Source organism: Oxyura jamaicensis, chromosome Z (genome assembly GCF_011077185.1).
Source record: "Oxyura jamaicensis isolate SHBP4307 breed ruddy duck chromosome Z, BPBGC_Ojam_1.0, whole genome shotgun sequence".
In the NCBI taxonomy this organism is placed as follows: domain Eukaryota; kingdom Metazoa; phylum Chordata; class Aves; order Anseriformes; family Anatidae; genus Oxyura; species Oxyura jamaicensis.
In genome coordinates this window covers 3,233,116-3,251,611 of record NC_048926.1, presented here as the reverse complement: position 1 = coordinate 3,251,611, position 18,496 = coordinate 3,233,116, and the positions used below count along the sequence as shown (strand labels likewise).

The 18,496-nt window shown below is 44.4% G+C and overlaps 1 protein-coding gene across 4 annotated transcripts in view; it reads right to left on the bottom strand.

Moving 5' to 3' along the window:
* Positions 1-18,496, bottom strand: part of ST8SIA5 (ST8 alpha-N-acetyl-neuraminide alpha-2,8-sialyltransferase 5) — a 75,302-nt gene that overhangs the window by 33,935 nt on the left and 22,871 nt on the right. For 3 of the 4 annotated variants that reach the window (XM_035310684.1, XM_035310687.1, XM_035310685.1), the window contains one exon: positions 8,073-8,781. In XM_035310684.1, coding sequence (XP_035166575.1) covers positions 8,073-8,203 — 131 coding nt within the window. In that variant the 5' untranslated portion in view covers positions 8,204-8,781. Of the gene's footprint in view, positions 1-8,072; positions 8,782-8,860; positions 9,196-18,496 lie in introns of those variants that run through there. The other variant, XM_035310686.1, reaches the window with a different exon arrangement.

The window sequence follows — 18,496 nt, the reverse complement described above, 5'->3', positions numbered from 1 at the left end:
TCCCTGCGTGGCTTTGCCTTAGCAAAGACAGTACTGGGATGTGACAGGAAACCCAGCTTTTTTGCTTTGGCTATCCTTTCAGTTACAAGTTAATAACATATATGTTAATTCCATACAGTAGTTTTAATTTAATTCCATTAAATAATATTAATTTAATGCCATTAATTTTAATCCCTTTAATATTTTTACAATCCTATTTCTTCAGGTTTGGTCACGGTGCTGTCCTACACTGTTACATGACACCCAAACACAGAAGCCACATGCAGGTCCTTCCCTGACAAACAGACAGTCCAGGCCATGTACTGGCTTCCCAAAGTCAGTGGAAAATCACTTACTTTCACTCTACCTCAGTTTCCCCACTTCATAATCCTTGTGCCCTTGAGAAGAGGAACTGAAGACTTCAGTGTTAAATGATCTTGCTACTCCCCTTGCAACTGGAAAGTGATCCCCCTAGACTATTAACACAGATGTCACAGAGATAGGAAAGTCAGATGATTAATCATGCTGAAGATCCAGTTCCTTCTTTCCTGCAAAATAAGGAAAATATGACTCACTGTGTCCACAGGGTGGATGGAAAATAAAACAAAGCCAGTGGTATGCACGAATGACCTGTAGATTAGAGTGATTGAAAACAGTCACTAAAATGGATCAGAGGGTAGAGAAGGTTGGAAAAAAGGGGGAATATCAGGATGCAGCAATGTGACATTGCTGCAGTCATGAAGAAAAAGATAAGAGCCAATGGAGATAGTAAGTGGAGTCTGGAAGGAAAATCAAGGATCTTAATCTGTCTTCTGCACAGGCCAGAAACAGCAAGTTTATTTACCCAGCACTTGAAAAGACATCAGAGGTGCTCAAAAATCCCTAGATATCAAGGGGTAAATAAGGCATCCACTAGGAAGCAATGAGACCCTGAGATCAAGCCCAAACCAGAAGAGTTGAGGTACACTAGCCTCTGAGTCCAAAAACTCTCCTTTGCTGATGAAAGATCAAGGCTTGGTCACTGAAAACAATGAAACTGGCTGACAAGTGAAAAGCAAACACTTATTTGAACAGTTTATTAAAACTCACATTTGCATTCAGTGGAAGCAGATTTGAATCTGATTTATCAAGCTGTGAAAAATACTTACTTCTCCAGTAAAATGAGCAAAATGTTCGTATTTCTACTCACTGCATTAATAAAGAGCAATATGACATAATATGGGTCCCATGAAGAGGAAAACATGGATGGAGGATGCTGCAAATGGGCACGTGTGGATACATCATACATTGGCCCATACCACACTATCCTGGGGATGAGCCTGGCTCTATATGTTGGAGGGAAATGCTAGCAATAAAGTGGTGGAGGAGTATATTTTGACTAGCACGAAGAGCAAAATTGGAAACATAGGTGGGAAGCTTCTGGATTATAACCACTATTATAGAGAAAAAAAAAAATGTTTTGTTTCATACATCTCACATTTGGAATAAATTTTGTATCAGATATTCACACGCAACTTCTGAAAAACCCGATCTAAAAATAATTCCCAAGAAAGATAAAACAATGTGAACATTCATTTTCTGATCTGGGGCTGGAAGACAAACATCCAAGGAGTAATAGAAAATAAATTTTCATAATTAAAAGATTATTATTTGTAATAATTCAGGGAAGCATAAAACCGACAACAGTTGACAGTGAAGCAGGTTGTGAACTTACCAAGAAAAAGGATTGATCAAGTCCCAGACACAGAGTCTCACAGGAAATCCGATTGATCAAGTCCCAGACACAGAGTCTCACAGGAAATCCCAGATATTTTAAGATGCCAGCAAATTCTGACACTTGAGACTGCAGCTCAGTGCAGAGATACCTCACACAGCATGGGTACCATGAGCAATCTCACCAGTGCACTGAAGACCTGACTGAGCTAATTGCTTTGCAACTCATGTTTCCAAAGCTGATATATTTATTACAAGGTCAAGTGTCCCTAAACTGTGCTGCATTCTTCAGTGTAAACATAACCACCAAGCCCCAGTTGTGCTAAGGGTTTGGGTGGAGGATTACAAGCAAAATGCTTGATAAAGGCACTGTGCTTCTACTCTCTGTCAGCCACGTGCGCAAGCAGGATTCCCCCTCTCCATGTGTGCAAGCCTTCGACACTGTTGAAAGGTCAAGATTTTCATCTGGGACTGGGAAAAGCTTGGCTGTGTTTGTTCTAATGGGATGTGCCATGAAACTACAGCGATGGACACTGCTTTTAAGGTTTCCATCACAAGAGCTAAAGCACAAAACTAACTGCATAAGGGGGCACGGAAGGACACTGGCTATCTGCAGGGCTGATGAAAACGCAACATGGATGCAAGCAAGGGAGGGCAAGGACACCTCAAAGAAATGGGAGGTTAAGACTGTAATTTGCCTGAGGGAGGCATGGACTGCTGAGCAATGAGTACACTTGAATTAAGAAACAAGAAACGAAATGAAAAAGCAATCAAGGGTAGGAATGAAGCACAGTGAAAGTATGAAAATACAGAGCTTTGCACGGCAATTTGGTCTGAACAGCATTCAGCAAGAGTAAGAACAATCAGAAACTCCTATCAGTTCAAAAATTAAAGACCAAATTACCAGGACATCTTCAACAGTGGCCACCGAGGTGAGCAGTGGCCCTGACGTGATCGCTCACAGACAGAGCTGTGCGGGGCATAGGTGTAGCACAACTCCAAGTAGAAGTTTTGGGTTTGGTAGAAATTTTGTTCTACAAACACAGGGAAGTCTGAGCGCTGAACCTGCCCACACATGTAGAATGAAGCACCCAATTTTTTCAAAATGAGATAAAACAAGCAGATGGCAGGTTATAACAGAGATGCTTTTGAAAGATACGGCATGGGTTTCAAACCCCTTTGGATTAAGAGTTTGATTCACAGGTTTTGAATGCTGGGCATTGGGAAAATTCAACCACGACTTTGTCATACAGAGGCAACAGATGTGTGTAAAGTACAGAAAGCAGAGCCAGCCTAAATATTAAGCCAAATATTCAAAAAGAGCTGCTTGAATGGACAAAAACAGGCCTAGATCCCTGACAGACACAAGCTGCTGCTGGGTATCCTGTGGATCAGAACTAGGATTTAATCACCTCTGTTCACCAGTGAGAGCGATGGTCACCTCTTGGCCAGTGAATGGGATGCCTACGATCCACCACTGCAGGGCATGAAGCTCTGCAGAGCTCCTATAGCCCAACATGATCCCAACCCGACACAAACCAACGACTGCTCTGCAGGGTGGGCTCGTGGGGAACTGGACCAAGGACTAAATGTCTGCAGGGCACCCTGCAGTGACTCACAGCACCCACGGCTTGAGCTCATGAAGGATCAGTGTGACACACCACACAATGTCACACTCAGGATAATGCAATTGGCACATGTAAAATACTGGAATAACTGACTTGCATTACCTTAAATTACTGTCATCCAGGGAATGGACACGGACTGGCAATTCAGGGACTAGCTCTTCTGCATTTTCCCATTTTAACAGCAGAGGTGCTAGAAATAAAGCAAGTCTACAGGGAGCAGGGTTTCAACCCCTGTTTTCTGCATTAAGGAGATCTGTCAGGGAGTTTGTTGGAAGAAGTAACATGCCTCCATGCTCTGGTACTAAAACTTTAGCCACTTGCTGCTTTTCTTTCAAAGCAGATGGAAATTATGAGTCAGAAAAAAAACTTTAAAAAACACTTAAAGCTACCTTCAGGTAGCTGAGGGTAGGATTTTGGCTTTGGGACACTTTTCACAACAAAAGCCTCTGTTGCAGCCTTCAATAGAGCTGTAAGTGTCTGCAGACTTTTGCAGAGCTTTAATTCACATGCCAGGTACTTGTGAGCTCTCTAATTTTAACTGATGTGGGGAGACAGGAGCATCATGTAAAGCAGCCACCAGCAACAATGAGAACTGGAATGGGACAACCAGCAGTAATGGCTGTGTTTGAGGCAACTGAGTTAATCTAACAGCTCCCTGCTTCATCCCATTGCCACCTCCAGCCTCCCAGGGAGCTGATTCAACTCCCTGTCCTTGCAAGGTTAGTTAGGCAAGATGGGGGATGCCAGCTCCCCACTCTCCGTAAGAACTTGAAACACTCTCAGGAATACCCTGTAACAAGAAGAGCATTAACCTGGGATATGTGGTCTCGGGATGATCTCAAATAATGCAGTCTGCCTGCACAGGAAGGTTTGCTCTTTCTTGCTGAGTTAGTCTCTGAGGTTTTGTACGTGCCCCCTCTGACAGACCCGAGGGTAATCTTTTTTTAAGTCTTCAATAGCTTTGAAAATGTGTTCTTCCTGGCTCAAACGTGTTTTTAAATTCACCTCTTCAGCTGACTCTCACTCTGGGAGGAAGTCAGGCTGTTAGAAAAACAATATTTAGTGAACTCTGCCAGCAGAAGATAGGCATATAACAAAGCATTAGTCTGGTATTTTTCCCTTGCCAAAGCAAGTAAGAACAGTCCTATTGATTTCTTCCACGCAACAGGTTGGAAGATGAGGACAGGGACCATTTCAACATTTTTTACAGTAGTGGCAGTTTCCTGATGTAATCCAGGATTATTCCCTGCTGCCCAAACAAGAGCTCACAAAAAAAAAAAAAAAAAAAGAAAAAAAAAAAAAGGCCAGCCCTCAGCTGAGCATCTGATTCAAAGGCAAATTCATCTGAAAGCTGCGCACTGGAAAGATGAGTCAATACAAAAGCAAGGAGGAGCTCTGGATTGAAGCAGAAGTCCACGGCATTTAACCTACTTTAACAGATCAATGCAGCGGATTTTTAATCATCATATTAATCCTAAAATAAAAATAATTACCCCAGAGATCCGTATTAAAGTCCCTTAATTATATCTCATTTCATCATCCTTTTTACTCGGGATCAGGAGCTACGCAGACCAGAGCTCCCGAAGTCATTCTCCGGCCTGGAGTTTAAGTCTCTCGTTAAGAAGTTAGCTGCTAATGGGGATGAGACACTGGCCTTGCTGAGCACTGATGTTCATCCTGCTAAAGGATAGGAAAGAAGAAAAGAAGCCAAAAGGAAAAAGTGTGGGGGGGGAAAGGGGCAGGATTCAGCTTTCCAATAGCACATTATAAAACAGCAGGCAAAGGAGCGGAGAACATTATACGGTGGGTGAAAAATGTGTGAATACCTAGAAATCTGATCTCTGTGTTCTCCCCTTTGCCCGGTGACACCAGGAGCTCATTAATAGCTCAGTAAAGGGAAGGAAGGGACGTGACTAGAGGTTGGACCTCTTCTCAAATTCCTCTGACCAGCGTTTCTTTGCTGGAGCTTCCTCTCCTGCCTGCAGGCCTGCTGTCCCCGCAGCCAGGCCACAGGTGGCTGCAGGACCACCAACCTCCACGGCACCCCCACAGGAAGCTTTGGGGGGTTTATGCCAATAAAACAAGCTGATTCCCTGCTTCTTTCCATCTCTCTTCCAGGAAGATGCCCACACCACTTACTGGGACCAGTCCCATCTCTGCATTCCCCTGTGCGTGCCCGAGCTGGTGTTTCAGCTGTTTGCTTCAGGCCTCACTGGCCTTGAGCCATTTCCCCAATCTTCTTGCAGAGAAACAAGCCAGCCCTGCGCTCTGTTTATGCTTAAAATCACCGTACATTTACTGGAATATTATTTCAGGGCAATTTTCAGGTTTCTCTAAATACACTACTGAATTCCTTCCCGCCGCCTTGGGAAGAGGCCCAGAGGCCTGTTATTGCTGTTGAACCCTAGCGAGTGAATGGCTTTAGGTTTAGGCAGCGTCCCCAAGCTCCAGCTTGGCAAGCGGCACTGAAACTATAAATATCCCACTTCCCCTCTGCAACGAGGCTCTCCAAAGCCACCAGCTCCACCATGGTCCCTGAGGGTGCATGCTACAACGCGTGCAAGGAGCCTTGCCTTGCAGCCGGCGTCAGCTAGCAGGGCACTGGGCGCGGGAGGTTTGTGGAAGGAGAGACACAGCAAAGCTTACAGCAGCCGGCAGAAAACCAACCTGGGAACAGGCACTGCAGTGTTCTTCGGGGAAAGAAAGAGCGAAGAAGTGCCCTCACGATGATATTAAGGTCACGATGTAGGCTGGCAGGTAAGTGACTTTTATATCGTTAATAACTGGCAGCATGACGCTGCCACATCCTGCATTTTTCTTTCCCTGAAGGACAAGAGCTACCACTTCCCAGCAGAAAGGAGGATCAGCGTTTTTTCCCTGCACTGAGTGAGGGGGAACCCTCTTTGAGGCTTTTTCATGTGATAAAAAAGAAGTAAAAATGACAAATCATTACAAACGGAAATAAAATAAAGTGCTTTGCAGTCAAAGTGACAAAATGTATGGACATCTCCCTGCTTGAGCCCCGTGGATGGCAGCGCTGGAAACCAAACTTTTTCCTAGCACATCTGGGAACTGGACATCACTCTTTTTTCCATTTTCTGCTAGCCTCTGACAACAGGAGAGGCTCCCAAGGCATGAGGCAGGCTGGAGACTGGCCACTGAGATCTCTCAGTGGAAGGGTTTATATCTTCTCACCATTTTAATTTTACTCAGCTATTTTTCATTTCAACCTATACTTGGGATTTATTTTTCAGTGCTCTTATCCTGTTGCATTCATTTACACATAGGAAAGTAAGTACAGGCTGCAAGGCCTCTAGGACAAACGGGAAAAACTAAGAAAGGAAGGCAAGACGAGACCTCAGTTGGCCATCTAGTCATCCTCTCGACAAGGCAGCTCAGTTCTACCATGGTCTACCTAATGGGTCCCAGAAGACCCCAAAGATGGATATTTTATACTTTTTAAGCTAGCCTTATCCTTTAAATCTTTAAAACCTTTCCCTCATGGTTAAATACAAATCCTTCCTGCTGCAACTTAAGTTCATCACTTCTTGTCATCTCATGAGTCGTCAGAGAGATGTGTTCATTACCTTAGTCTTCACAGAAACTGGGTATTTCAAAGGCAGTTACCATGTCTCCCCTCAATTTTCCCCAAGGCAAACAAGCCCAATTATTTGCCATGTTTTCTACACCTGCTGCTTTTCTTTGGTTCCTTCCAACTGAGCCACATCTTTCTGGCAGTGAGGTACCCAAAACCAGAGTCCCTCAGCCAAGGCTTCACAGGGCACACAAATTGCTCCTGGCTAATCTACAACACTCCTGTCCATACATATTAATATCATACTTGCTATCCCCCCCTCAGTGAGAAACATTTGCTGATTTGTCAGCATTTTGCTTGCTCTTGGCACAAGGCAAACAACTACATGAGTTGCAAACCTGGCAAGAACCAAACCATTGATCTCTTTTGGCGAATTTCAGCTGAATTCCACTGAAAAATTCCACAGCAGCTGCCTACACTACTGAAACCCACTTACCTCCAAGCCTGTAAGAGAAACAGGCTTTAAATAAAATCATACAAGCCACAACTCTTCAAACTAGAATTCATTAAAACAAACTCTGCGTGGGTCAAGGTTAAATACTCGTCGATCCCCACTGGTGCTTGCTGTAGTAAGAGCAGGACCACTTGCAGATCAAAGGCTGATGTGCTCTACAACAAAGCAGTCTCAGCAGTAAATTCATGAGAACACAGCAGTGCAAAAATAAAGTGCTCTCTCTGATATTTGGAATACTAGGATTGCAACTATTGATTTTTGGAACTGAATCATGTTTGTTTCTAATGACACTAAAGTTTAGCCAATGACCACGCTGCCTTAATTCAACCCCTCAAGGCATTTCAGCTTGAATTTGCGTAAGGTGAAAAGCCTATATGGCAGGGTCTGATTGGGGCAGATACTCAGGTGATACAAGTCAGTCTAGCTTAAGTAAAGTAAGACCTAGATTTTAATAATAGTTGAGGATTAAACCACAAGAAACACACAGGTCATTTATGCCCACCTGCCCACTGTTCCCCATTACTAATAATCTATCAGACATCACAGACATTACAAAGATGCACTCGCCCAGACTGACAACCTATTAATATTGTCAGTGCAACACCGGGAAGAGGTTTGATCTGGTGTAATGGTGAGGCTCGATCTCTGCCTCCATCCAGTCCCATCAGACAACTTTTCCCATTCCTGCCCACCCCCCCCTTACCTTTTGAGATAGTTTCTCCCGTAGAGGATCTGCTGCAGCAGGGTGACCACGGCAAAGGCGCAGATGAATATGAAGAACAAAGTTCTGTTTCCCAGCAAATCCCTGCTTGACGAAGGGTCAGTGTATCCCATCCTTCTGAAAGGCTACTGCAGCTGCGCCGGGAAAAATTCAGTTCATTGTCCCCTTCACGCCCTTTTTGCTGGGAAGTCAAGGGGAGCGTTTGCTGGCTTTTCTCTGAGCAATCCAAGGACAAGGTATCCCATTGTTCGGCCCTGCTGCCCCTTCCTTGCCCCTTTTGGATGTGAGCTCCAGGATTGTGCGCAATGGCTCTCTTCCACGGTAAAGTTTCCAGGAGATTCAGACGTGGGGAACATCTAAAATCATCTCTCAGAGCTCTTCCAGCGCAGGCAGGCTGTGCTGTGCAAGAGGCATTCTGCTCCCTCTAAGCCTCTCTCTAAAACCCGCTGCTAGCAATTATCTACTTCAATCCCATTTTCATATTCCAGATGGGGGAAGCTGCAAATAAACCAGAAGACTGCAGCCAATGGCAAACACAGGGTGCCGGCAACCCGCGTTGGAAACACATAGTCGTCAGCTCCTCTTTGCTTCTGCTCAGCGATTCCAACGAAATGTGCTTGCGAGGAGACGTGACTGGGGTGTGCTATTATTGAACAAGCATGTAATGATCGTGAGGATTTCATTCAGTCTCCTGCAAAAAAAAACAACAGCAGCAATCTGGTCAGGCTAGCAGGAAAGCAGCATTTTGAGAAGCAGCGTGCTGTCCGTACCCTGCCTTCGGTACCGGAGCATTTGCATGCAGAATGCGATGCCTTTGGTTGGACACTGCTCGCTCTCTGGGCTCCTATGTTTCCCCTGGTTATTCCTCCAGAGTAAGCGTAAGCAAGGTCACTGTGCATCTCTTCAAGGACAGAGCTCTCAGCTCCTGCATGCTGATTTATTGGAGGCTCTGAGTAGCCTCACAGCCGCAGAGAGGGAGACTGCCTCTCGGTGCAGGCTCTGAGAGCCATTCATTTAAAGAGACAAATATTCTGATTGTTCCTCCACCGGGAACCGTTCTCTTTTGAAAGGACAAAGCAACAAGACCTTGTCCACGACCATCACAGCTCCTCTAAAATCTCCCCTTTGTCAGGAGGGGCTCGATTCTGCTCCCAGGGAAATCAAAGGCAGTTTTGTTGCCAACCTTAGTGAGAACAAAATCTGCCCCCAGCCTTCAGCTTCTTAAAGTAAGTTACAATGCAAGCTTTAACCATGAATGAGATGTCAGGGCTAGGAGCTTGTTTTGCCCCAGTAACAGATGGGGATAAGGATTCTGACAACAAAACATGGGAAAAAAATCCCTTGTCTAAGGCAACACGAAGATCTTTACTGGAAGAAATTTTCCCGCAGCTAAATCAGCGCATGCAAAATGTTCTGGTGCGCCAGCAGCCCAGCTGTGCGAGCAGCAAGCAGGGACTCTTTCCGGACTTTGTCTCAGCTGCACGTGGTGCTGCATGGGACAAAGGACCAAAGGTACCTTTGTGCAACCTGGTCAGCCCAGTTGCTGAAGCCAGGGCCAGTTCTCAGCAGGAACTAAGACAGTAACAAAAGCATTTAAGCTAGGACCTTCTGCAGGCCGAACCCCCAGGGAAGGTTGAGCCCTTCACACTCCCTTGACTTTGTGGAGAAGGTGCAGGGATCCCACCTCCCATACCCCCTTCAGTCCCTTCCAAAGCTCCCACACCTGCACTGTGAGCCCTGCTAGAGGCTTTACCTGCTATTACCTGCACATATAACAAGTGTGGTCAGCCTGGGTCGGGTCTTAACCAGCCCAGCGCCCTGTCCCTGCCAGTGGCCAGGGATGGATGCAGAGGGAAAAGAGGAGGAAAGAGGCAAGGACAGTGCAATACTTTCCTTGGAAACACTTTCCCACCCTTACACGGTTTGGGGTCAGAAGAAAAACAATATTCTGCATAGAAAAATAACCAATGTGTATGCACTGGCTTCCACTGTACTGGGAATAACACATTGTACTGGGAATAACACGCATACTGGGGGACTGCAAACTAAATAGCAGCAGCAATTTGATTCCCTCTCATCAAACTCACCAGATGCGGGGACAAATATGTTGCTTTAAACAACCACTTTGTGTAACCTCATATAATACTACAACGTTTCTGTACAGGAACCGTACCCCTTACATCACATAACCCCCTTCTCCACAGATGTCCCAGGCTGGGACTCCAACAGACACCATACAGGCAGATTTGCATGAAGAAGCTGAGAAATGAGGCCAGTAAGGGCATGTGAAGGAAAAGGTACTTCATGTTCTGATTTGTTGGATTTTTATTGATAGCTTTGAAAATCCTTGCTGAGAAACGTGCCTCAATTGCTCCAGGAGTTGTTTTAACATAACGCCAAAGTACCACAGAGCAGAATTTGGCTACTTCTGCTCTTCTGTGGGTGCGATGCCAGTTTTGCAGATTTTAATATCACCTAGGTTTTGGTGAAAAACTCTATTCCCCTCCATCAATGTGATTTGTTCTCAAGATAGTGAACCAAACTCATGGGCCTGGCAGCTATTGCTCATCCTGGACTAAAAATCAGCTTGAGCTGCAGTAGCAGATCCAAATCACCATGTACTGTCAGTCACTCTTCAGTTTGCTGCGTTCTCTCATCCTTCTCTGCTGTATCAGAGCTGGCCAGAAGACGTGGTATGATATAGATGCTTATGTGCAGGACAGATGCACCCCTAAGGCAATAAGCAAAGCATAGAGATATATAAATGGAGAGGGCTTTCTGTGCCAAATCTCGCACAGGTACCATTCCTGACATCACATGTAGAAGAAATCTGTTTGCTGCCTTCAGCCCAGTATGACAATTACGTTGCAGAACTGGAAGCAGAGCAGCTCTGTGCAAGCAGAAAGAAATAGGATGTCTATTGACAAATTTTCAAAGGACACTCAAGGTTGCCTGCGCTATTTGTTGGGAGTGAAACCAGCCACACTGTGCGTGCACTATGGCTGAATGAGCAGTGGTGCCAGCACCTGCCCCCAGGGACCTCTTGAGAGTTTGACTTGTCAGCTAAGGGCCTCCTCAAGAGCACCAGACTTTTGCAGCAAGTCAAAGAGAACATTTTTTTGTTGTTGTTAAATACTTTTACACTCTGCACTTAAGCAAGCAATGGGCAGGAAAAGAGCCCCTCCGGAACGTGAGAGGGGCCTGGGGAAATGGGTTTCACAGTAAGTCATGTTGCAAACACCGATTTTCTGGGCACAACTGGGCATCAGGTGCTGCGTGTGGCACATCTGCTAGTCACACAGGCACAGCCTCTGCCATGTGTGCTGTAACTGCAGTGACACTACAGGTAACATACAGGGGGGGCACATCACACCACGCTGCACTCAGCATCATGCCAGAGCCAGTAATTAACACCACAGTAAATAAGATCTCTTCCACCACCAGGGAATGGGGTATTATTTAGCGAGTATCAGCTACTGAAGAATACCTCTATGAGATGATGACAGAGAGATAAGCTGCATGATACAGACAAGCTCAAGAAGGGTATTCCTATATAATTTGTTGAAGCATGGACTTCAGAGGCTAAAAACGAAAGTGGCAAAATGGATCTGCTCATAGCCCTATCTCTGCGTATTAAGCTGCTGTAAGACATCTGTCTTAAACGCTGCCGGCCTTTGTTTGTTGTATGTGAGCTGCCTGCTAAATACCAGAGATAATCCATCACAAGAAACTCCTCCAGCCTGAGCAGCAAGACCCTGAGCGCTGTAACACAAACATGAACATGCTCCAGACACTGATACCTTCCACTGGGAGCTCATTGTTTGCTCTGTCCACTTGAAGCAGAACTGTTTTTTTTTTTTAAGAACTTAAAACTGAAGCAAAGACAAAGAAATCCTGGCTAACCATTGAGCTTCACACAAGGAAAGCTACAGTAGCAAAAGGACAGAACCTGGTAGGCATCAGATTCTACTTCTCCCACACAGGTGACAAACACTTCTCTGCTGAAAGGACAATATGCAGTCCTTATTTCTGAACTGCAGTTTATTCTGAAATGCAAATGAAACAGAGGAATTCACTGCTGATAGGCAGGTCTGACTGGGAATTTCCATAAGTATCTTTCACTGAACCTGTCATTTCAATCAGAGTTTGACTGATTATGCACTCTCTCTTCAGCTGAAAGCAAGGGCATGTCTAGGATAGCAGGACCTGCCTTGTTGGTTGTTTAAATCACGGTACACATAACTGAGTATATTAAACCCACAGGATCATACCAGCTCGGAGTAAAGCAAAACATGCTTCACATTCCCCTTGAGGAATTTTTCTCTTCCTGCCTGCTCAGGCACTCCCCACTCTTCTTCATGACTGTTATGAAGAAGAGTTATCACAGTAGAGAACTTCACCCAGCAGAGTACTAGGAGCTGCATAAGACTCTATTAGAACACTTTTCACATCTCACTCTAGTACCTTTTTTTTTCCCTAGATAAAAAATAAATAAATCTAGTCTACTTACAGTTTCTGCAATGCTTGTGTCAGCTGCCAGATCCCTGATTTTGCAAAGCACTGGCACATAGGTATATGCCTGGAAGGTTTTGCTGAACATGAAACTCATAAACATATGCTTATCAATATTAATTCTTTTGCAGATATCAAACATGAATTCATTAGCATAATCTAGTGCTTAACACAATGTTTAGTCCCCGTTACCACCATTAATTGGTATGTCTAAACTGTGATATCAAAGGAAGCTGGAAGGATACAGCTAAGCTGCAAATGTTTATTTCCTCCAGAGCTAGGCAAAGGCCCAAGGGGATGACAAGGGCTATGCTGGCACCAGAGCTACCTGTGGAGCTGCCTGGATTGGAGGACACGTCCTGAGGATAACATATGGTCTGTACACTGGATATCCATTACATCATCATACAGTTTCCCTCCAACTATGGCTCTCATGGGTACTGGCGGAGAAATCACCCCCATGAACAAAGTAACTTTTTTATACTGCTGACAATATCTTGGTTGGAAAAGGAATGAGGTCTTCTTGCTAGTAGGAAGCTCTACTACACCACCACACCACCAGGACAAGCTCTACTACACCACACACCAGGAAGCTCTACAACACCACAGCTATTGTTCTGCACATTCACTATTAACGGTTGCTTACATAGCAGGGGTTGCTAAAAAGTGTATCAAAGTGCAAAATTAAGCAGAGCTCGATGCCAGGCGAAGCCTTGCTCTCCCAGTGGCGTTTCCAGATTTCCAGAAAATACAGGCAGTGTCACTTGATTTTTATGATCCTGCGTATGCTCACAAGAACCCTACAAATCACTCAGAATGATGGAAGCTCAGTTTCATTGTAGGGAAAAAAGAAACAGAATCAAACTGCTTTTACGGGAATCATCTGTTAAAAGCATCAGCTCAGTTTTGGAACACCACATGGGAGTCCTGGATTTAGCATCAAATCATCAGGACTGAGGTGTTGCCAGAACCATACAGGGGCTGGGGGGTTTCTGTGGGTGACGCTTACTCTATCCCAAACAAGTCATAACTCCCACTTAGTTCATAAAAACCAAGCATAAAACTTTCCAGTGAAAGCCTATAAACTGCTGGAGTCAGCGGCACTCATGTTACAAGTGTAATGGCAGCTGAACGTTTTGAGATTACTTCTTCCAGAAAATATTCTAGCTGTTAAGCAATGAACAAATGTTTCCCATGGTCAGAATAAGGATCACACATTCTCTAATGGCGACAAACCCAATTTATATTTCTTCCACTATTCTAAGAGCATGATTTTACAGCAAAAATAAAAATGTTGAGATATTAATAAAATAAAATAAAATAAAATAAAATAAAATAAAATAAAATAAAATAAAATAAAATAAAATAAAATAAAATGTGGCATACAAAGTTAGATTTAATTCACAGAATTAAACGTGACAGAAAGAATGCTACTGAAATATTGTGGCTCTGATTTTGGCATACATTTTGCCATCTTAGTAAATTGCACTAATCAGAACAGGGATAAACAGAAAAAAGTAAAGATTCCTCCGCATAATACACCAAATAAGTCCTTCAATTTTTTTTTTTTGAAAATGCAAAAAATAATTTTGCATTAATAAGTCCTCCTGCATAATAAGTCCTTCAAAAATTTTACGCTGTACAATTATAACCAAGTTGTAGAAGACACCTACTACAGAAACTGATTTAGTCTACATAAAAGACACCTTTGCCTTTTTACCCTAGTTCTGCATTGATTTTGCATTCAGTGAAATAAAGTATATACCTCTTGATTTAACCATCAACTTCAATCCCAAGAACTTCCAAGTGGTCCAGGCATTGGACCACTTTTATACCAGTTTTCGTGATGCCCTTCCACAGCAGGGATTACATTACTAACCACGCACTGGATGCAACAGGAATCATCTTGGATAGCCTACCTGATTACCTGAGCTACTAGTCCAGGCAAAGCCAGGATGTTTTCAGACACGGTGTGATTTTTTGAAGCAATGTTGAATCTTACGTACTTCAGTCCATGACATAAATTCAAATATATATATATATATATACATAACTATACATAAATATATGTCTGGCTTTTAATATACATAAATATATATATGTCTGGCTTCTGTGGTCTTCAAAAATATCCACACTTCCTGAAATCTATTTTATTTTGCTCTTCTGGCTCATTGGAAAGCTGGACAACCAACTCTCAAGAAAGTAATCTCCACTCCTGCAGTACTGTGACTAGGCACATCCTTCTGTCCCTTTTGTGACAGCGTGGATCCAGCTTGTTAGCTCTGCACAGTGTCTGGTCTTACGTGCATGTGGTTACAGGCATGACTGTCAATAAAGCTGGCAAGCCTTCCAAATTCCTTCCTTTGGAGCTGTGACCTGTAATGAATTCTTATGTCATGCTTAGGGACCATCCTGGAGCAGGACTGTGTCAGGTGCTGTGGCTGGGCGTTAGTGGAGGCAGTCCTTGCCATGAGAGTTTGTAATTTCCAGTCCAGAAAACGAGGCGAGGGAGGGATTTATGAGCTCCTCTTGGCAGCGAGCTGGAACTGAGGTTGGGAAGCAATGGCTGACAGCACTGCTCTGCAGACCCAGACCCCAGACCAAAGAGGTTGGATCTTGGCTGCAGTGAATGATCCAGAGCTACGACTCTGGTAAGGATTTGCAGGGATATGGGCCTAGAGGTTATCCTTGCCTGAACACGGCACAGTCCCCAGGGAAGCTGCAGCTACCCATGAGCTCCATTACACTGAAGCGAGACCAAAACCATCCCCAGGCTGAAGGCAGTGATACATACCTTCCTTCCCTGTTTGCACACCCAGGTGCGCCCTGAGCTCAGCTAATACACTGTTGTAGTTATCACTAGCTATGACTAACTAATGTCTGACCAGGTGTGCATCCCCCACAACTTACTGCCAAGAAGAATCCCCATAACTGACCCCATTAACACATGCTCTATTCCTCCTGCTTCCAGTGCCTTCTCCCCAGCTCTGACAGTCAGTGCAGATCCCTTTCCACGGGCTAGAAAGTTGTGCACGTTTGTCAGCAGCCTTTGCTTGTGGTGCTGACCTTTTTCTAGACAGCCTGCAACAGGTTATGGATTTAAATAACCCAGATGACATCCACTTGGTTGTGTTTTTTCTTTAGCAACCTAAAAGAGGGAAGACAGAGCAGTAGTTTATCCACAACCCACTGCTAATCACAATGCAAGGAGTTATGAAAGCATCTGGCCGATGGGATTCAATGCTCTACAAGCAGGCATTAAAGAAATGCCTTTGACAGGGAGAGACACCCCAGGAGAGCTCTCCTCTGGGGCGAGGGAAGCACAGCATGGCATTTAGCCAGAAAAAAGGTGTTTTTGCTGAACATTGCCATCATCTTTATTTAAACTTTGCTTTCAATCAGCTTTTTTGTTTTCTTCCAGGTGTATCCAGCAGCTCCTCTGGAGCTAAGAGGTTTGTGGGTGGTTTTTTTTTCCTGCAGCGTGGGCAGGAAGGTGTGTGGGAACTGTAATCCAGTCACTTCAAATCACATGAATCTGAAGCTTGAAAGGAAAAATAATAATAAATGGTACAAGATTGTCAGGCTCGGTGCAATTCTCAATCAATTAAAGCTTATTTTAGCATCAGGGAAGTTTAGTTCTGAGAAGTTCTCCTGGCACTTTGATGCTTTCATGTTGCTCCGTAGCTAAAAAGGTCTTGCTGGGAACAAATTACTCTCGGTGCGTATTTTCTGAGCTGCGTTTTTCGTTTCCGTTAAATGACAATAAATAAGATCCGCATGAGCAAACGGCAGCAACAAAATAGCTAGCGGCAGTGAGTGACTAAGGCTTTGGCCCTGGGTAAAGAACGAAGATAAAGCTCGGATTCAAGCACGGCAAAACATGCTTGTTTGGGCTGAGTCTATAAGCATGTTCTTCAACGCATCTAAATTTAAATCATGGTTCGGTATGTTGTGATATTAAACAGATAAAAGCCACTGGTGAAGGCATTCTACAAGAAGAAGTTGCGTTTTTTTTGTTTGTTTGTTTGTTTTAGTAATTTTAGGCATTGTATCTGTACTTTGGATCTTTGTTTTGTGACACTATATTGATTCTCATTTCACAGATGTGGGTGACACCTCTCCTGATCAGATAATAAAAATCAAAACTACCATTTGGGGGTCCCCACAGTCTACAAGAGTAGCTGGCAAACAAGAACAATGACATGAGTTCACCTCCATTGAAATCACAAAATATCTGCTTTAAAATTGGAAAATAGTCGTGAAATCTTACCCTTTTTTTTTTTTCCTGTGGCCAAGACAAAGAGGTTATGAAGCATATATGTTATACTGCTGCATGTTGTCATTACAAACTGACTGAACATACGCTCTCAGGTTGACGACTGAAATTTAAAGAAACGTGGAAAGAGCATATGACAATTATCCCCTATCCCTTTTTAATTTACCGCTTTCTAGTTTGCTGCTATCTGTGAGTTCCTGTTTCCTCTTGCTTCTCATCCTTCAGGCCTGGAGCCATCCCTCCCATACACTGCACTGACGAGCGTTTCTCCATTTCCTTTTCCCAGCTGGAAAAATGTACCCTACCAAACACAAAGCAACAGAGAACTAAGGCCTTGCAGAGCAGCAGGGAATTATGGCACAGCCTCCAACATCTAACAGCTCGCGTTCAGGTGCTGTCCCCTCGCCTCAGATAGGTTTGGCTTGGAAATGAAGGAAGCTGTAGTTCTGGTCTCTACACACAGCAGCTCTCTCCTTTCGGCAAAGGAAGGACGTGCCTCTTCCCTCAGTATTGCTCCTTCCAGTTGATGAAGCAGATGATCTTACTGGAACTGCAGAAATTGGTGCTTTTACAATACGCCGTGTGCTGGAGCACGCAAACATAGTTTAGATGGTCACCAACTTGCCAAGGATACATACCTTGCTCTGGGCCACACACCCAGTAAATCCCTGCCAGCTCTGACTGGCCCTATGGAGAGCAGAGCTTGACTCTGAATGTTAAATACGTGCTTAAATTCACCAGCTGCTGCCTGGAACCAGGACATCACCCTTCCCTAATGCATGCAGGAAAGCCATTAACTTCATTTCAAGTGTGTAGCCCTTCCTTGCCATCCCCACTCTCTCTTCACAGCAGGTCTGTGCACTGGAACTTGCATATTCTTCTTAAATTACCTTCCCAGCTGCTCGTGAAAAGTTACACACTCCGATTCAATGAGACCCATTCAAGCTGACTTCAAACACCAGCTCCAAGTATTTCATACCCCATTCGTTTTAATAAGTTATTAATATTAAAAGATGCAATTAAAAATCATCAACAATTCCCTACCATGCCATTTTTGCAGAACTACCCAGTTCTTTCTTTCTTTCTTTCTCCCCTACGTTTTGTCCCAGCAGGCGACAAGCCAAGCCGTCCTTATCCTCGTCCCAGGGGGGACAACAGCCCTAGCTATCACTTGTTAATGAGGAGGAGGTTTGTGCTCATCTCCGTGTTCCACCAGGCTTCCTTCATGACTTCAGGCAGAGCTGTGCTGCAGTGCTGAGATCTTCAAGCTGGTCTGGGAAGGCAAAGCAGCACTTCTGTGAAAGCATGGCTGCTTTCAGCACTTGAACGGCGATCCCTGCATGGCACGTTGGGGTCATCTAGCGCCTATGCCCTCACCTTACACTCCATATGCCAGGCAGATGAGCATCTTTGCTCTTCTCAGCATCTCTTCCTGCATCTGTGAGCTGGCAGTTGTAGCATTTCTTGGCCTTGCAGGGTTACTGCAGGAGTAACAAGGACAAATGCAAGATGCTTTCCACTTAGGGCATTCGGCAAAAATACCTTCCTGACTTTTAACACATGGCTCCGTCACTGAGGACTGCAAGAGCAGGATCCACCTGGCTGGGCACTGGATTCT